Source organism: Mobula hypostoma, chromosome 1 (assembly GCF_963921235.1).
Source record: "Mobula hypostoma chromosome 1, sMobHyp1.1, whole genome shotgun sequence".
NCBI classification, from domain to species: Eukaryota; Metazoa; Chordata; class Chondrichthyes; order Myliobatiformes; family Myliobatidae; genus Mobula; species Mobula hypostoma.
The window spans coordinates 140776083-140795600 of NC_086097.1; the positions used below are offsets into that span (position 1 = coordinate 140776083).

Here is a 19518-nt window from a genome sequence, read left to right on the forward strand (position 1 = left end):
AGTAAACCTCTCCATTTTATGAATGGGAGAAATAAACCGGGGCGTGCACCGCTCCCTGACCGCCATCTCCTTAGGCGGCGCTACCAGTCTACTGTAAAGTAGTGATTTGTACACGGTTCGGGGTAGGAGCTAGGGCGGGTCCAACCCCTACACCAAGAGTTGATAAACTGCGCTTCCTCTCAGATTCCAAATACTGACCCCGCGCAACAAGCATGTGGCAGGGTCCCTGGTTCGTGGTGCTGCTTTTCAGCTGTGCGTTACCAACACCTCTTCAACTTTTATCGCTCCTTCCCGCCGCGCGGATTCTTTTTTTTTTACCGTTTTCTGCTCTTTTTGCAGATGGAAGTGTGGCTCAGACCCTGACCCAGCCCAAAGCATCGATTACGGTATCTGTCGGGAAAACCGCGCTAATTCGGTGTCAAGTGAAAGGAGGTTCCATCAGCAGCACTTCTCCCCTTCACTGGTACCAACAGAAACCCGGCAAGCCTCCCCAAAGGATACTCTACTATGGAGAAAGCATATCGCGGGATCCAGGAATCGGGGAATCCTTCGACGCGATAAAGACCGCAAATCACGAAGTCTATCTCACAATCGCCGTTAACACTGAAAGCGCTGCCACCTATTACTGCGCCTACTGGGTCTACACAGTATGTAATAGAAAACAAACTCTGCACAAAAAGCTCGACGAGCAGCCAGTCAAACGGAACCGCCGATCCGGAGACTGCAGCGACACCCAGCTAGAACTGCGCTTACCTGTATATGTCGGGCAGGAATTAATGTGTGCCCAGGAGGCAGGGACAGAAGCAGCCGATTCTGCACGTCCGCAATTCCATTACAAAGAAGGGAAGTCTTCTGCTTTAGAGACGAGGGTGCAGCCATCACTCAATGAGTTACAGAGTCACAGAACACTACAGCACAGAAATAGGCCATTCAGCCAATCTAGTCTGTGCTGGCCATTAATCTGCCTAGTCCGATGGACCCATACCCGGACCATAGCCCTCCATACCCCTCGCATCCATGTACTTATCCAAATTTCACTTAAATGTTGAAATCAATCTCACATCCACCACTTGCGCTGGCAGCTCACTCCACACTCTCACCATCCTCTGAGTGAAGACGTTCTCTCTCATGTTCGCCTTAAATATCTCACCTTTCACCCTTAACCCATGACCTCTGGTTGTAGTCCCATCCAAGCTTAATGGAAAAAAGCCTGCCTGCATTTACCCTATATATACCATTCAACATTTTGTAAATCTGTATCATATCTCCCTTAATCTTCTACGTTTGAGGCAGTAAAGTCCTAATTTATTCAATCTTTCCTATAACTCAGGTCCTCAATTCCCAACAGCATCCTTGTAAGTATTAACTATATAACCATATAACAATTACAGCACGGAAATAGCCACCTCGGCCCTTCTAGTCCGTGCCGAACGCTTAGTCACCTAGTCCCACCGACCTGCACTCAGCCCACAACCCTTCTTTCCTTTCCTGTCCATATAGCTATCCAATTTTACTTTAAATGACAATATCGAACCTGCCTCTACCACTTCTGCTGGAAGCTCGTTCCACACAGCTACCACTCTCTCAGTAAAGAAGTTCCCCCTCATGGAACCCCTAAACTTTTGCACCTTAACTCTCATCTCATGTCCTCTTGTTTGAATCTCCCCTACTCTCAATGGAAAAAGCCTATCTACGTCAACTCTATCTATCTCCCTCATAATTTTAAATACCTCTATTAGGTCCCCCCTCAACCTTCTACGCTCCAAAGAATAAAGACCCAACTTGTTCAACCTTTCTCTGCAACTTACGTGCTGAAAACCAGGTAACATTCTAGAAAATCTTCTCTGTACTCTCTCTATTTTGTTGACATCTTTCCTATAATTCGGTGGCCAGAACTGTACACAATACAATTTGGACTTACCAATGTCTTGTAAAATTTTAACATTACATCCCAACTCCTATACTCAATACTCTGATTTTTTTAAAGGCCAGCATACCAAAAGCTTTTTGATTAGTTCTACCAAAATGTAGCACCTCACATTTATCAGCATTAAACTCCATCTGCCATCTTTCAGCCCACTCTTCTAACTGGCCTAAATCTCTCTGCAGGCTTTGAAAACCTACTTCATTATCCACAACGCCACCAATCTTAGTATCATCTGCATACTTACCAATCCAATTTACCACCCCATCATCCAGATCATTCATGTATATGACAATCAACATTGGACCCCCCAGTACAGATCCCTGAGGCACACTACTAGTCACCGGCCTCCATTCTGATAAACAGTTATCCACTACTACTCTCTGGCATCTCCCATCCAGCCACTGCTGAATCCATTTTACTACTTCACTATTAATACCTAACGATTGAACCTTCCTAGCTAACCTTCCGTGTGGAAGCTTGTCAAAGGCCTTACTGAAGTCCATATAGACAACATCCACCACTTTACCCTCGTCAACTTTCCTAGTAATCGCTTCAAAAAATTCAATAAGATTTGTCAAACATGACCTTCCACGCACAAATCCATGTTGACTGTTCCTAATCAGGCCCTGTCTATCCAGATAATTATATATACCATCTCTAAGAATACTTTCCATCAATTTATCCACCACTGACGTCAAACTCACAGGTCGTTAATTGCTAGGTTTACTCTTAGAACCCTTTTTAAACAATGGAATAACATGAGCAATGCGTCAATCGTCTGGCACCATCCCCGTTTCTAATGACATTTGAAATATTTCTGTCAGAGCCTCTGCTATTTCTACACTAACTTCCCACAAGGTCCTAGGGAATATCCTGTCAGGACCCGGAGACTTATCCACTTTTATATTCCTTAAAAGCGCCAGTACTTCCTCTTCTTTAATCATCATAGTTTCTATACATTCACTACCTGTTTCCCTTACCTTACACATTTCAATATCCTTCTCTTTAGTGAATACCGAAGAAAAGAAATTGTTCAAAATCTCCCCCATCTCTTTTGGTTCCACACATAGCTGTCCACTCTGATTCTCTAAGAGATCAATTTTATCTCTCTGTACATACATCTATTGATGCTTCTGGACACATCTTCCGTGATGTTCTTGGAATCATCGGGTGTTTCGGGTCTTTCAACATTATACAACCTCCTCCAGGTGACCCAGCCGGGGCTGATCAGACCCCAGCTTGTGTCCAGATGGCTAGCTACTTATGACTCCATGGCTCCCCTCTTTTGAGCCATAGCCATCTTGAGGCCCTCTCTGCCGCATCGGTGGTACTGAGGATGGCTCTCCTCTTCCTCTCTCCCTCGATGCCCAAAATGCTGAAGGCTCTAACTAAAGAATGGGCTACGAATCCCCTACAACCAACCTCCACTGGGAGACACCTCGCTCTACATCCAGCCTGTTGACAGTTGCTGACTAGTCCTGCGTACTTCGAGAGCTTCTTTTCGAAGGCCTCTTCCAAGCTATCTTCCCATGGGACTGTCAGCTCCAGCAGCACCACTTGCTTAGTCGACTCAGACACTAGGACAATGTCTGTTCGCAGAGTGGTGGCTGCGATATGGTTGGGGAACTTTAGCTGCCCTTCGAGGTCCAGCAACAGCTGCCAGTCCCTTGCAGAGGTCAGAATGCCTGCAGATGTTCTTTTGGCAGGTATTGGCTGCTCTCCAACTCTGACAAAGGCAATGGTCTGATTGGAGGGTCGGGACCGCTTTGCCCACTCAACTCCTGCACTGACGGCTTCAGCGATGGTCTTCAGGACCTGATCATGCCTCCACCTGTACCGTCCCTCACCAAGTGCCCTTGCACAGCCGCTAAGGATGTACTCCAGGGTTCCTCGCTTGGAGCACAGTGGGCACGCAGATGACTGTGCCTTGCCCCATGTGTGCAGGCTTGATGGGATTGGAAGCACATCGTACACTGCCTGAATGAGAAATTGGATGCGGTGTGGTTCAGCTTTCCAAAAATCAGCCCAGGTCACTTTCCTCTAAACCGCATTCTCCCATCTTGTCCAAGCTCCCTGTTGCTTCATTCCCACCATCTTGCAGGCTCTCATCTCCTCCACTACTGCTCTCACCTCCTCCTGATCTAGATGACGCCTTTCCTTCCCTCTGGTGTCCATTTGGGGAGTTGGAAAGGATCCTAGCCCAGCTCGGCCTCGTGTGACCACTCCCACCAGCCTCCTGTGACGCAGCCTCGCCTCTGCCTCCTGAACAGCTTCCTCTGCCCTCCACTTTCTGCCAGTACTTACTTGGATCCCTGCTCTAGCCACCTTCTGGTCACTTCAGTCCCTATACTGTAGCACTTCTCTGGCTCTTATTACCTTGAATTCTTCCTCCAAGGATTTGAAGGGCAGTTGCAGTTTGTTGTGGTGTCCATGGAGTGCGATGCTGCTCAGGCTCTTCGGCAGCCCCAGCCATCTCCTGAGGTGGTTGCTAACCCTCCTCTCTAAGGTTTCGACTGTTGAGATCGGAACTGCATAGACGAGGAGGGGCCACAGGATTCTGGGAAGAATGCCATGCTGATACACCCAGGCTTTAAAGTTCCCAGCTAGGCCAGACTTGTCCACAGATTTCAGCCAGCCATCCAACTCGGTGCATGTTCCCTGAATGGATGTTGTGTCCCTTAAATAGCTGTCGAAAACTTTGCCTAAGCTCTTGACTGGCTTTTCTGTGATGGTTAGGATGGCTGTGCCTGCGATGCAGAACCGGAACTTATACTCACCTTCCCTTTCCTCAGCACCATTGATCTTGATTTGGCAGGTTTGAAACGCATCCGGGCCCACTCCACCAGCTTTTCGAGCCCTTGTAGGAATCTCTGGCAGCCTGGGACTGATTCTGTGGTGACTGTGAGGTCATCCATGAATGCCCTGATAGGTGGTTGCCGTTGAGTGGAGTTCATTCTGGGCCCTCTGCACTCTGGTTCAGCAGACTTAGTGAGCATGTTCATGGCTAGGGAGAACAGTGTCACTGAGATAGTGCACCCTGTGATGATGCCGATCTCCACCTTGTGCCAAGTTGATGTAATTGCTCCTGAAGAGACCCTCATCCTGAAGTTGCTGTAATAATTAGCGATAAGGTCTCTGATTCTGCTGGGGATGTGATATTTGGTCAGGGTGAGCTGCACCACCTTGTGCGGAATGGAGCCACATGCATTTGGCAGGTCGAGCCACAACACTGACAGGTTGCCCTTGTTCTCTCTGGCCTCCCTGATGAGCCGTGTCACCACACCGATGTGCTCCAGACAGCCCGGTATCCCTGAAATGCCACTCTTCTGGACTGATGTATCAATATAGGTGTTCTTTGCTAGGTAGGTGCACAGCCGGTTAGAAACTGCACTGAAGAAGATCTTCGCCTCGACACACAGCAGGGAGGTGATGCGAAACTGATCTATCTGGGTGGAATTTTCCTCCTTTGGAATCCACACCCCTTCAGCCACTCTCCACTGTTCTGGGATCTTCCCACTTCTCCAGAAGATTCTCAGGATCTTCCACAGACGCAGCAGGAGTTTGGGGCAGTTCTTGTACACTTTGTACGAGGTGTTGCTTGGTCCAGGAGCCGAGCTTGCCCTTGCTTTGCGGACGACCTCTCTGACTTCCTCTAGTTGCAGCTCTGACATGTCGAACTGCACATCCGGTTCAGGTGGGTCTATTAGGATGTCGCACTCTCCCAACTCCTGCTCTCTTTCAGGATCATTATATATCTTCTTCAGATGTTGGTCTATGTCTTCCTGCGAACAGGCCAGTTTCCCACTGCGTTTCTCCCCTAGCAACTCCATGGTGAACTTGAAGGGGTTGGCGATAAAGGCAGCACGTTTTCCCGCCCTTTCACGATGCCGCCTCCGATGCCACTCTGCCCGACGGAGGACCCTGATCTTCTTTCGTAGTAGGCACATCAGCTGGGCCAGGCCAATGCGTTCCTATTCTCCTGCCTCCTTGTATTGGGACTTCAGAGCTTTCATCTCCTGCCTGATGTTGTGGATCCTCAATGCTCTTTGCTTCTTCCAGTCAGATGTTTTGGAGCCTTCCTTCTCCTCTTCTCCGAAACGTTCAGCTGCGATACTGACAATAGTTGTTGTCATGGCTTGCAGCTTCCTATCAACCCCTCCGTTCGCCGTTGCCTCCAGAATTTGGTTAACATCTTCATCAAACTGCTTCCACAGTGAAGTCATGTTAGCTGCAGGCCATTTGATCCGCCTCCTGTTACACTTCATGTTCGAGGGATTAGTTTGCAACACTTGGAGGTTCCGGGCAGTATGGGATGACTCCTTCGTCTCACCAGGTTGGACATCTGCGCGTTGTGCTACTCCTGCTCCCGCCACACACTTCATCCTCGCTTGGTGGATCTTCAAGCCACGATCGTTCTTGCAGATTTTGCCACATGCACACTGCTTCTTCATTGTCGTTTGTTCATTGCCTGGGTCTGATGTCGTTCTGTCCATCCAGCTGGGGTGCTCATCCACTTCTCGGGCACCCCTGGGGGTATCTTTTCCTTAGATTCTTTGTAGCTTTTGTGGGGGTTCTCCTCTCAGAGGATACAGATTGGGTTGCCAGCCCGTTCTGCCCCGTTTGCCGTCTCTCCGGGCTGTCACTGACTCTCCAGTCGTCATCATTCTTTTCGCGGTTGTCACCCAGTCTTTCCTGGTTGTCACTGATTAACTTAGGGTGTAAGCTGTGTACATACATCTATTGATGCTTCTGGACATATCTTCAGTGATGTTCCTGGAATCATAGAAGTCTACTAGTTGAATAGAAAGACAAAAGAGCTAAGATGGCAGCCGGCATGGAGCAGCTATTTTTGTACCATATGATCAAGTGGTCAAAAATCAGGTTTAACATCACTGACATCTGTTGCGAAATTTGTTATGTGGCAACTGTGTACATACATCTATTGATGCTTCTGGACTCATCTTCAGTGATGTTCCTGGAATCATCGGGTGATTCGGGTCTTTCAACTTCATACAACCTCCTCCAGGTGACCCAGCCGGGGTTGATCAGACCCCAGCTTGTGTCCAGATGGCTAGCTGCTTATGACTCCATGGCTCCCCTCTTTTGAGCCACAGCCATCTTGAGGCCCTCTCTGCCGCATACTGCTCACTATCCTTTTGCTATTAATATAACTGTAGAACCCTTTGGATTTATTTTCACCTTACTTGCTAAAGCAACCTCGTATCTTCTTGTCGGCCAGAGAAAGCAGGATCTCCCAGTGGCCACACATTTTAATTTCACATCGCATTCCCATTCTGACATGTCTATCCACGGCCTCCTCTACTGTAAAGATGAAGCCACACTCAGGTTGGAGGAACAACACCTTATATTCCGTCTGGGTAGCCTCCAACCTGATGGCATGAACATCGACTTCTCTAACTTCCGCTAAGGCCCCACCTCTCCCTCATACCCCATCTGTTACTTACTTTTACGCACACGTTCTTTCTCTCACTCTCCTATTTCTCCCTCTGTCCCTCTGAATATACCTCTTGCCCTTCCTCTGGGTCCCCCCCCCCCTTGTCTTTCTTCCCGGACCTCCTGTCCCATGATCCTCTCGTATCCCCTTTTGCCTATCACCTGTCCAGCTCTTGACTCTATCCCTCCCCCTCCTGTCTTCTCCTATCATTTTGGATCTCCTCCTCCCCCTCCAGCTTTCAAATCCCTTACTCACTCTTCCTTCAGTTAGTCCTGACAGAGGGTCTCGGCCTGAAACGTCGACTGCACCTCTTCCTACAGATGCTGCCTGGCCTGCTGCGTTCACCAGCAACTTTGATGTGTGTTGCTCGTATCTTCTTTTAGCTTTTCTAATTTCTTTCATAAGATTCTTTTCACATTCTTTATATTCCTCGCGCACCTCATTTATTCCATGCTGCCCATATTTATTGTAGATATCTCTCTTTTTCCGAACCAAGTTTCCAATATCCCTTGAAAATCATGGCTCTTTCAAACTTTTAACCTTTTCTTTCAACCTAACAGGAACATAAAGATTCTGTACCCTCAAAACGGCACCTTCAAATGACCTCCATTTCTCTATTACATCCTTCCCATAACACAACTTGTCCCAATCCACTCCTTCTAAATCCTTTCGCATCTCTTTAAAGTTAACCTGCACGTGCATGTAACGTGAGCTGTATAACTCATCTCCTTCTACCTTAATTCACGAACTTATCAATCACCCATATGTGGACACTTTCTGGAGGTCCAAGATCCGTATGCTCCACGACCGCTAGACTAAGTGTGTAAATGTAGGAGGGGACTATGTTGAAAAATAAATGTGCTAGATTTTATAAAACTGACTCCTTCTACCTTAGGCCAAGAACATATCAATCACCCCTTGTATAGTAGTTTTTTTACTGCATTCTACTGCTGCCGTGAAAAAAAAACAAATTTCATGACATACGTGAGTGATGATTAACCTAATTCCAATATGGGTCTAGATTGTGGACTGAGACGTGGGCAGGGAGAGGTGAATTTCGGTTGAGAGAAGGGTAACCGAGAAGGCGTAGGAGTGGAAAGCACCAGAGAGACATGGTGTTAAGATCAATAAATCAATTGTTTGGAATCAAGTGACCCTGCCTGGTGTCTCAGGACTGGTTGTGTCTGCACCCGAGCCTCTCTTCGCCCCTGGCACTTCCGCTCTCTCACCTGTCCCACACTCCTCCCGTGGCGCTCTATCTTCCCTTTCCCACCATCCTTTGCTCCTGCAAGATTTACAAACTCTCCGTTCCCCGTTTGACAAATACAGTAGTGTGTAAAAGTCTTAGGCACCCTATACATGCCTAAGATTTTTGCACAGTACTGTATATTCGGTATATGGGCCTCCAATCTGCAGAACAACCCTCCATTGACATCCCCGGGCTCCTACAACAAGGCAATTTAATGTCCTTCTGACCTGCTCACCCTGATCCCGTGTAACACCACCCCCCCACCCCGCAGATCAGAATGTCTTGCCGATTCTTCTACAAGGCCTTGCTAAAGTCCATGTAGATAAAACCGTACCCTCATTAATGATCACTAATTCAATAATGTCGGTCAAGTTCAAGACACGTGGCATTCCCATGTACTGACTATCCCCAATTAGTCTTGCGTTTCCAAATGCTCTGAAATCTCGACCCTCAGAAATCCTTCCAGCAACTCGTCTGCATTTTGCTGACTTCTCCTTGCCTGGCTATGCTCCGTCTACTCAAATATCTGTCGAAATGTGTGTCTGAATCTACAAACTGCTTTGACAGCATGTTCCAGAAATCATTCACTCCTTTTGTAACGATCCTGTGAAGTCCCCTATAAAACACTCTCCTTCCCTGAAACTCCGAGCGTTGGCTTTTTCCCAAGCCACTATTCAGGTGGGCCAAGCAATGTTATTCCATTACACCAAACTCTTCTTCATTTTATTCAAAATAATATGACAGTCAATCAGGATTAGAAGAAGAGTGGAATAGAATTGTACTGGAGTGGAATCAGTCTGCAGTTGAACGGGAAACTTCATCACTTCTATTCAAGAAACAATTCATTTCAAATTCTAGCACTTGCGTCCTCATTTAGAACTCTAACTCCAAACTACTGTTCACTCGTGCACTGAAGTGTATTAAGCTCGGACTTTGTCTTAAACCTCCAGATGAACAAAAGTCCACCAACTAGATTTAACAATATATTCATAAATGGAGAGTTTCCTTTAATCTTTTCTCAATTAATTGTCATAAAACTCTTTCCCTGTACTTCCATGGTAAAGGTTTATGCTTATTGGCTGCACTCTTTCAAAACTGAAACAATTGTCGAAGATACTCAAAGTGTGTTGTTTTGTGACATTGTTCCATGGAATGGACAAGGCTAATTCCGCTATTAACGTTTATTTCATATTTCTGTATCGAGAAATATTAAATGGTAATATAGAAAAACTCAACATTAACGCATTAAACCATATCAGTCATCTGTGCAAAGCGACTTTTGACATTGGTGGTTCCTTCTTTGATCGTATAAAGGGAACCCTGAAGACCTGTAAACAGCTGCTTCAAAAGTCTCACAATTCAAATCGTCACTGATACTAAGAGATTCACCACAATGAAAGCTTCTTTTCTTCAGAGCAATTTCATTTTTCAAAACTACACTTTCAAATTCACGATATACTTTGATAATATGTTATATCCCAGTCCGATTTTTTTGTTATTAATTTATGCATTTTACATTGATTTAATGTATGATTAGCATCCATTCAGGAGACGAATTACGTTAATGAAAATTGTTTAAGTGATGTGATCATTTCCAAACTTTGCAAAGCGTATTCCCATATATAAAAACTACCCCTGGAATGATCGCCTACAATTAAGCTGACTCATGGGACTCAGGATAGGGCGGATGGTAAAAAAGTAAAAATAGCCTGCAGTCAGATTGTCAGGAAGGGCAGGGAGGTGATGGGACTTAGTTGCAGCCAACAGACTGAATATTAAGTCATTAGGGGTGCAGAATCAGAAAGGATGTTAAATATGATAATCAAGGTGCTGTATCTAAATGTGCGTAGTATAACAAATAAGGTAGATGATCTTGTTGCAATATTACAGATTGCCTGGTATGATGTTGTGGCCATCACCGAATTGTGGCTGAAGTATGGTTGAAGTGGGAGCGGAATGTCCAAACTTACCTTATATCGGAGGGACAGGAAGGTAGGCAGAGGGGTGGTGTGGCTCTACTGTTAAAGCATGGCATCAAGTCAGTAGAAAGATGTGACATAGGATCAGAAGATGTTGAATCCTTGTGGGTTGAGTTCAGAAACTGCAAGGGTAAAAGGAAGTTGATGGCAGTTATATACATGCCTCCCAAGGCTGGGAGGTGGACCGCAGGTTACAACAGGAAATAGAAGAGGCGAGTCAAAAGGGAAATGTTATGGTAGTCATGGGAGATTTTAACCTGCAGGTCGATTGGGAAAATCAGGTTGGTAATGGATCTCAAGAGAGTGAGTTTGTTGAAGGCCTAAGAAATTGCTTTTTAGAGGAGTTTGTCGTTGAGTCTATTAGGGGATTAGCGATACTGGATTGGGTGTTAAGTAAAGAACCGGAGGCAAATAGGGAGCCTAAAGTAAAAGAACCCTTAGGAACCAGTGAACACAATATGATTGTGTTCAGCTTGAAATTTAATAGGGAGAAAGTAGAGTCTGATGTAGCTGTATTTCCGTGGAGTAAGGAAAATTACAGTGGTATGAGAGAGGAGTTGGCCAAAGTAAATTGGAAGGAGCTGCTGGCGGGGACGTCAGCACAGCAGCAATAGCGTGCGTTTCTGGGAAAAATGAGTAAGGTGCAGGTTAGGTGTATTCCAAAAATGAAGAAATACTCAAATGGTAAGATAGTACAACCATGGCTGACCAGGGAAGTCAAAGCTATTGTGAAGTAAAAGAAAGGGCATACAACGAAACAAAATTAGTGGGAAGATAGAGGATTCTGAAGTTTTTAAAAACCTACAACAGCAATTAAAAATCATTAGAAGGGAAAAGATGAAATATGAAAGCAAGCTCTCGAATAATATCAAAGCGGATAGTAAAAGATTTTTCAAGTATGTTAAAAATAAAAGAGAAATGAGATTGGATATAGGACCGCTAAAAATGAGGCAAGAGAAATAATAACGGGGGACAAGGAGATGACTGACGAATTAATGAGTATTTTGCGTCAGTCTTCACTGTGGAAGACACTAACAGTATGCCAGATATTGTAGTGTGTGAAGGAAGAGAAATGGGTGCAGTTGCTGTTACAAGAGGGAATGGTGCCAGACTGGAAAATTGCAAATGTCTCTCCACACTTTAAGACAATAGACAATAGACAATAGACAATAGGTGCAGGAATAGGCCATTCGGCCATTCGAGCCAGCACCGCCATTCACTGTGATCATGGCTGATCATCCACAATCAGTATCCAGTTCCTGCCTTCTCCCCATAACCTTTGATTCTGCTGTCTTTAAGAGCTCTATCCATCTCTTTTTTGAAAGCATCCAGTCTTGGCCTCCACAGCTTTCTGGGGCAGAGCATTCCATATATTTCACTCACTGGGTGAAAAAGTTTTTCCTCAACTCCGGTCTAAATGGCCTACCCCTAATTCTTAAACTGTGGCCTCGGGTTCTGGACTCACCCATCAGCGGGAACATGCTTCCTGCCTCCAGCGTGTCCAATCCCTTAATGATCTTATATGTTTCAATAAGATCTCCTCTCAGCTTTCTAAATTCCAGAGTATACAAGCCCATTTGCTCCAATCTTTCGACATATGACAGTCCCGCCATCCCAGGAATTAACCTTGTGAACCTACGCTGCACTCCCTCAATAGCTAGAATGTCCTTCCTCAAATTTGGAGACCAAAACTGCACACAGTACTCCAGGTGTGGTCTCACCAGGGCCCTGTACAGCTGCAGAAGGACCTCTTTGCTCTTATACTCAATTCCCCTTGTTATGAAGACCAGCATGCCATTAGCTTTCTTCACTGCCTGCTGTACTTGCATGCTTGCTTTCAGTGACTGATGCACAAGAACACCTAAATCTCGTCGTGCTTCCCATTTTCCTAACTTGACTCCATTTAGATAATAATCTGCCTACCCGTTCTTACCACCAAAGTGGATAACCTCACATTTATCCACATTAAACTGAATCCGCCATGCAGCTGCCCACTCACCCAGTCTATCCAAGTCACCCTACATTCTCATAACATCCTCCTCACATTTCACACTGCCTCCCAGCTTTGTGTCATCGGCAAATTTGCTAATGTTATTTTTAATTCCCTCATCTAAATCGTAATATATATTGTAAACAGCTGCGGTCCCAGCACTGAACCCTGCGGTACCCCACTGGTCACCGCCTGCCATTCCGAAAGGGACCTGTTAATCGCTACTCTTTGTTTTCTGTCAGCCAGCCAATTTTCAATCCATGTCAGTACTCTGCCCCCAATACCATGTGCCCTAATTCTGCCCACTAATCTCCTATGTGGGACTTTATCAAAGGCTTACTGAAAGTCCAGGTACACTACGTCCACTGGCTCTCCCTCGTCCATTTTCAGAGTTACATCCTGAAAAAATTCCAGAAGATTAGTCAAGCACGATTTCCCCTTCGTAAATCCATGCTGACTCGGACCGATCCTGTTACTACTATCCAGATCTGTCGTAATTTCATCTTGTATAATTGACTCCAGCATCTTTCCCACCACCGACGTCAGGCTAACCGGTCTATAATTCCCCGTTTTTTCTCTTCCTCTCTTCTTGAAGAGAGGGACAACATTAGCCACCCTCTAATCCACAGGAACTGATCCTGAATCTATAGAACATTGGAAAATGATTACCAATGCGTCCATGATTTCTAAAGCTACCTCCTTAAGTACCCTGGGATGCAGACCACCTGGTCCCGGGGACTTATCAGCCTTCAGACCCAACAGTCTGTCCAATACTATTTTTTGCTTAATATAAATTTCCTTCACATCATCCATTACTCTAGGTCCTTTGGCCACTATTACATCTGGGTGTTATGGTCCGGATCGGTGTCCCTTTAAATTTAGCTTGTTTATTTTCCGATCCGGACCGTTGATTCCCTGTTTTCCCGTGTCCCTCGACTTTGGTGATTAGAGGCAATTAACACTCGGCTGAACCGGCAGTTTATAGTCTCCTGCTTTCAGCCGTTCGGTGTGGGAGCGTTTGTAAAGTTACCAAGGTACAGCGTGTCAGTGTCATCTGGCTGGAGCAAGCCTAGTATCCGCCCGAAGTGAGTGCCGGTAATGCGCCTTTTCTCACCGGAGCAACCTTGTCAAGTTACCTCGCCAAAGCGAGCCTGCAAAGTTTCCTTACCGAGGTAGGTACGTCAGTTAACCCGCCGGAGGGAATCAAGAACCGCTGTCTACTGCTCCCGGGCCGAGTCGGGAGCTCGCCACTACCCGGAGGCTCCATGTCAAGTCCTGGCCCTGGCGGCGTTCAGGTGCCATGTCAAGTCCTGTCCCTGGTGGCGTCCCAGTTCTGAGTCTAGTCCTGGCCCTGGCGGTCTGTGATTCCTATCCTACCCCCTTGTCTGAATCCCTTCTCTGCCCCTCTCGCCTCTAGCCCTTGTCTGCAACCCCCGCTTGCACTTTGGTCTAGTTCCATCACTGGAGCTAGATAGGTACTGTCTGGTGTTCATTCGTGTTGGTCTTGTCTTGTCCTTGCTTCCGTGGGGTAAGTGAGGCCGTCTTGCTGTTGCCCCGTGGAGGGTCATGAGTCCCGGCCCTATGTCCTGTACCCAAGGAGGGGTCCTGGCTCTGTTCTGTGTGTGAGTCCCGACCCCATGTCCTGTACCCAAGGAGGGGTCCTGGCTCTTTGTTCTATGTATGTGTCCATGGTTCCATGTACATGCTCTCCTGAGACTGAGGCTCTGTTTTCCATGTTCCTCTTCTCTCTAGCCCATGTCATGTCCATGCCTGGTTCTGGGGTCTAAGCCCGAGGCAAGCCCCATGTACTGGGTCCTTGCCCAGTCTCGGGCTCGGTGTCCATACCCTAGCCTCTTCATGCCTCCTCTAGTTCTGGGAGCCGATTCTGAGTCCAAGTCCAGACCCTTGGTTCCAGCCTAGACGTAGACCTGAGTCCTTATCCTGTTCGCTACTCCTGCTGCTGCCCAGCTCTCCTGATATTGAACAATAAACTAAATCTAAGTAACCTCACAAGATGTGTCTTGCATTTGGGTCCAGCCTTACTCCCAATGCCCCAGCCATTGTGACATTAGGAGATTGTTTGTGTCTTCCCTAGTGAAGACAGATCTAAAGTACCTGTTCAACTCGTCTGCCATTTCTTTGTTCCCCATAATAAATTCACCCGCTTCTGTCTTCAAGGGCCCAATTTTGGTCTTGACTATTTTTTTTCTTTCAACATACCGGTTGCAGGAAGGCAACAGAAAGGAGATTATAGACCAGTTAGCCCGAGCTCAGTGGTTGGGAAGATGTTAAGGATGAGGTGATGGAGTAATTGGTAACACAGGACAAGATAGTACAAAGTCAGCATGGGTTTCTTCAGGGAAAATCATGCCTGACGAACCTGTTGGAATTCTTGGAGGACATTACAGGTAGGATAGATAAAAGGGATGCAGTGGTTGTTGTATATTTGGACTTTCAGGAGGCCTTTGACAAAGTGCCACACATGAGGCTGCTTACCAAGTTAAGAGCCCAAGTTATTACAGGAAAGTTACTAACATGGTTAGAGCATTGGCTGATTGGTAGGAGGCAGCGAGAGGGAATGAAATGATCCTTTTCTGGTTGGCTGCCAGTGACTAGTGGTGTTCCGCAGGGGTGAGTGTTGGGATTGCCTTTTATGCTGTATATAAACGATTTAGATGATGGAATAGGTGGCTTTGTTGCCAAGTTTAGTTGATACAAAGATCGTAGGACAGGCAGGTAGTGTTGAGGAAACAGGTAGGATGAGAAGGACTTAGACAGATTAGGAGAATGGGCAAAAAGTGGCAAATGAAATGTAATGTTGGAACATGCATGGTCATGCACTTTGGTAGTAGAAATAAATGTGCGGACTATTTTCTTATTGGGGAGAAAATCCAAAAATCTGAGATGCAAAGGGACTTGGGAGTCCTTGTGCAGAACACCCTAAAGGTTAACTTGCAGGCTGAGTCGGTGGTGAGGAAGGCAAATGCCATGTTAGCATTTGTATCAAGAAGTCTAGAATACAAGAATAAGGATGTGATGCTGAGGCTTTATAAGGCACTGGTGAGGCCTCACCTTGAGTATTGTGAACAGTTTGGGGCCCCTCATCTTGGAAAAGATGTGCTGGCATTGGAGAGGGTCCAGAGGAGGTTCACAGGGATGATTCCAGGAATGAAAGGGTTATCATACAAGGAAAGTTTGATAGTTCTGCTTCTGTACTCGCTGAAAGACAAAGATGAGGGGGGATCTTATTGAAACCTTTCGAATGTTGAAAGGCTTAGACAGAGTAGATGTGGAAAGGATGTTTCCCAAGGTGGGAGAATCTAGGACAAGAGGACACAGCCTCAGGATAGACGTGCGACCTTTCAAGACAGTGATGCAGTGAGATTTCATTAACCAAAAGGTGGTGAATTTGTGGAATTTGTTGCCACATGCAGTTGTGAAGGCCAGGTCGTTAGGTGTATTTAAGGCAGAGATTGACAGGTTCGTAATTGGACATGGCATGAAAGGTTACTGGAAGAAGGCCGGGAAATGGGATTCAGGAGGAGATTTAAAAAAAGGATCTGCCATGATTGAATGGTGGGGCAGACTCAATGGTTAGATGGCCTAATTCTGCTCCCATGTCTTATGGTTATGGCCTAAAATGTTTTAAATCAGTCCAATTCATTTATGATATGAGAATAATAATTGACATGTTAGAGGTTAATAGCAAAGAACATATCATCAACAATATAGCAAACAACAAATGATATAGTAAACAACAAACAGTACTAAGGTGAGAAAATATGAGATGGCAGAAATTATTCATGCCATATCAATTCTATCTGTGGAATGTGACAAGTTAGCAGCGGGAAGACATTCAAAGATGTCTACTGCATTGTAGTTAGTCTGATGTCTTATGGATAGCATTTCCTGCAGTATGAAAGGACACACATACAGAGGGTAGATGATACTACATAGGCACCTGGAAATACAGTTGTGCAATTGTTACCAGTGTTATTTGCACTGAAATAATCTGCAAATTGCTGCAGATCACTGAGGCTAATTTATAATTATCAGAATGCAGGTTAGCTGTATTTGTAGGATAGCCGCAGTTCATAATCCCTTGACTTTTATTTTTGCAGAATTACCTGATGTTGCAAAGAATTTGATTAGGTTCCAAGAGATTGCCTTTCGATTAAAATTTGAGTGATTATACCTTGTTTTTCGTTTCTTCATGGAGTAATATCTTTTCAGTGTAGCTGATTTCATCTTTACGGCGCTAATGAACACGCACAAGAAAATGTGCCACAGTTTGAAACTAGAAGTGGTAATTTTATGTTATGTAGGCTCAGCCTGCAAAATCCATATTCCTTGGATGAATGAAACAATCCATGACTAAATTTCGCTCAAAAAGCAATTATCTCTCATTTCCCGAAACTTTTTAATCTTACCCCAACAACGTCTATTAATAAAATACTGTACTTACAAAAACACCAATAAACACAGGCATTACCAGACAGAAAAATAGGGAATTGAGGCATCCAATTTTGATGAAAATTATAGGTCTTGATGACTGTCCCAAGGGAAGGAGGGTAGGTGGCAAAGCAGGGAGGGTCAGGATGGCGTTCTTGTGTTTAGGAGTCCACTATTTGAAGGGTACCATTTGTTCAGTAATTAATTTCAAGGATTAACAAGATCAAGAAACGTGGGAACTAGTTATACTAAAACTGCAGATAAAAAGGCAATAGAGAAATTTGAAAATTAGATTGAAAATCTTAAACCAGACGCCGTTCATCATTTGTCTTCATCAGTAAAAGGATGCAGCGAAGGATCAACGTGTAGGAGAACTCGATGGTTAATTCACTCTTACCTTAAAACTGTGAACTTCGGTTTTCTGCATCTCAGCTACCAGGGTTAGTTTCTTACCGTCTACCCTGCCCACGACCCTCTTAGCTCTGTTTATCGCGGTTTCCCCAGAATCCAGACGCTCCAGTGGCTTCTGATCACGGAAATTCTCCACCACAGGCAACATTGTGATGAATGTCCTCTGCACCCTCTCTCGCGCAGTCGCATTCTCCGCATAGTTAGTAACCAGAACAGAACACAGCACTCCATCTTTGGCCATATAAACGTAAAATTGTGTCGTAGACTAGCTGTTCTTATATTCCAAGCCCTGGCTAACAAATGCACATATTTCGCATGCCATCGTCTCCGCCCTGTCTGCCGGTGATTCTACCTTTAGGTATTCAAAGCTCGGTTCGTCACATTCTCTGGGGCACGAACGTGCAATGTGTATGATTTGGCCTTATTAGTCCTCCCATAAATGTCTCCAAACACACTTATCAGGATTAAATTGCATTTGCCAATGTTCTTGCCGTCTTCCCAACTGATCGCTATCGTCTTGCACACGAGATTTCTTTGTGACAACCCTGGGTACTTTCTTTGATGGAGGGTAAATTGATACATTCGGAAAATCGAACACAGGTGAAAACTAATCAACCCAACAGTGTACACATAGAAGGCGTTGGAAGGACGAATTCTGGTCCATAAATGCGATGGATGCACGTAATCAATTAATGTTTAAATCAGGTATTGACGGACCCATCTCAACCAAAGTCATTAAAGAATATATAATTGGGTCCAAAAGCGGTTGGGTTTGGTTTTCTGGATATCTTTGGCTGTATGTGGTTGTTTTAAAATTATGCATTTTCAAAGATAATTCGTTTTAAAGTGTTCTCTGTTTTCACATCGGGAAATTCTGTGTATTTTCTAGTGGGATGCTTTCATGGAAATCTAACGAACTACCCAAACAATAAAACACTAAAGTGACGGGAAGTGTGGGCGTGTGGAGCAATAACAAGCGACGTGCTGAAGCCACGCGGTCAGATAGCATCAGTAGGGAAGGAGCTCATTGACGTTTCTGCATCGGGATCCTACAATAGGAAACCCTCTTCCCTCTCCCACCCCGATAGATTCATGATTGCACGAGCGGCGTGCGGGTGAAGCGGCGGGAGCGGCGCATGGGGGTGGGCAGTGTGGTTGGTGTCCAGCATTCCCTGTCCCAGAACAGGAGCCAAGTTCGGAAGTGAACCGCATTCTACACATTTTAATAAGCAGTAACTGGGAAAGACCGCAACCACCAGTGCGCGCAGGGCAGACTAAACTGGAAATTTTAACTTTCCTGCGGCGATTCGGTTCCAGTGACAACACAAACGCTGCATTAAAACCACGTGACTAGAGGCCGGCGGTAAACGAGCCGCTGTTTCCGGTACCATTGTGCTATGATTCATAGTAAAAGGAATTCTTCAACTCTCGCCGATTTAAAAAATAGTAATAGTTAAAAACGAGGTCCGTTAAAAACTGATGTCTACTATAAGCCTACTGACTCTCACAGCTGTCTGGACTATTTCTCTTCTCACCCTGTCTCTTGCAAAAACGCCATCCCCTTCTCGCAATTCCTCCGTCTCCGCCGCATCTGCTCTCAGGATGAGGCTTTTCATTCAAGGACGAGGGAGATGTCTTCCGTTTTTAAAGAAAGGGGCTTCCCTTCCTCCACTATCAACTCTGCTCTAAAACGCATCTCCCCCATTTCACGTACATCTGCTCTCACTCCATCCTCCCACCACCCCACTAGGAATAGGGTTCCCCTGGTCCTCACCTACCACTCCACCAGCCTCCGCGTCCAACATATTATTCTTCATAACTTCCGCCACCTCCAACGGGATCCCACCACTAAGCACATCTTCCCCCCCCCCCGCCCCCTGCATTCCGCAGGGATCGCTCTCTACGCAACTCCCTTGTCCATTCGTCCCCACCCATCCCTCCCCACTGATCTCCCTCCTGGCACTTATCCGTGTAAGCGGAACAAGTGCTACACATGCCCTTACACTTCCTCCCTTACCACCATTCAGGGCCCCAAACAGTTCTTCCAGGTGTTGG

The 19518-nt window shown here is 45.7% G+C and overlaps 1 protein-coding gene across 1 annotated transcript; it reads left to right on the forward strand.

Annotated features, from left to right (window-relative positions):
* The first annotated feature begins 207 nt into the window (after window positions 1-207).
* LOC134344493 (uncharacterized) lies at window positions 208-18668 on the forward strand. The gene is made up of 3 exons (XM_063044428.1): window positions 208-252; window positions 340-869; window positions 18552-18668. Exons 1-3 carry the CDS (start codon window positions 213-215, stop codon window positions 18666-18668), a joined length of 687 nt encoding a protein of 228 aa, XP_062900498.1. The 5' UTR covers window positions 208-212.
* Window positions 18669-19518: the final 850 nt, after the last annotated feature.

Coding starts and splice junctions, on each gene's coding strand:
- LOC134344493 (XM_063044428.1), top strand. CDS start 213: ATGTGGCAGGGTCCCTGGTTCGTGGTGCTGCTTTTCAGCT. Junction 253..339: donor CGTGGTGCTGCTTTTCAGCT/GTGCGTTACCAA, acceptor CTCTTTTTGCAG/ATGGAAGTGTGGCTCAGACC. Junction 870..18,551: donor CTTCTGCTTTAGAGACGAGG/GTGCAGCCATCA, acceptor CCACCCCGATAG/ATTCATGATTGCACGAGCGG.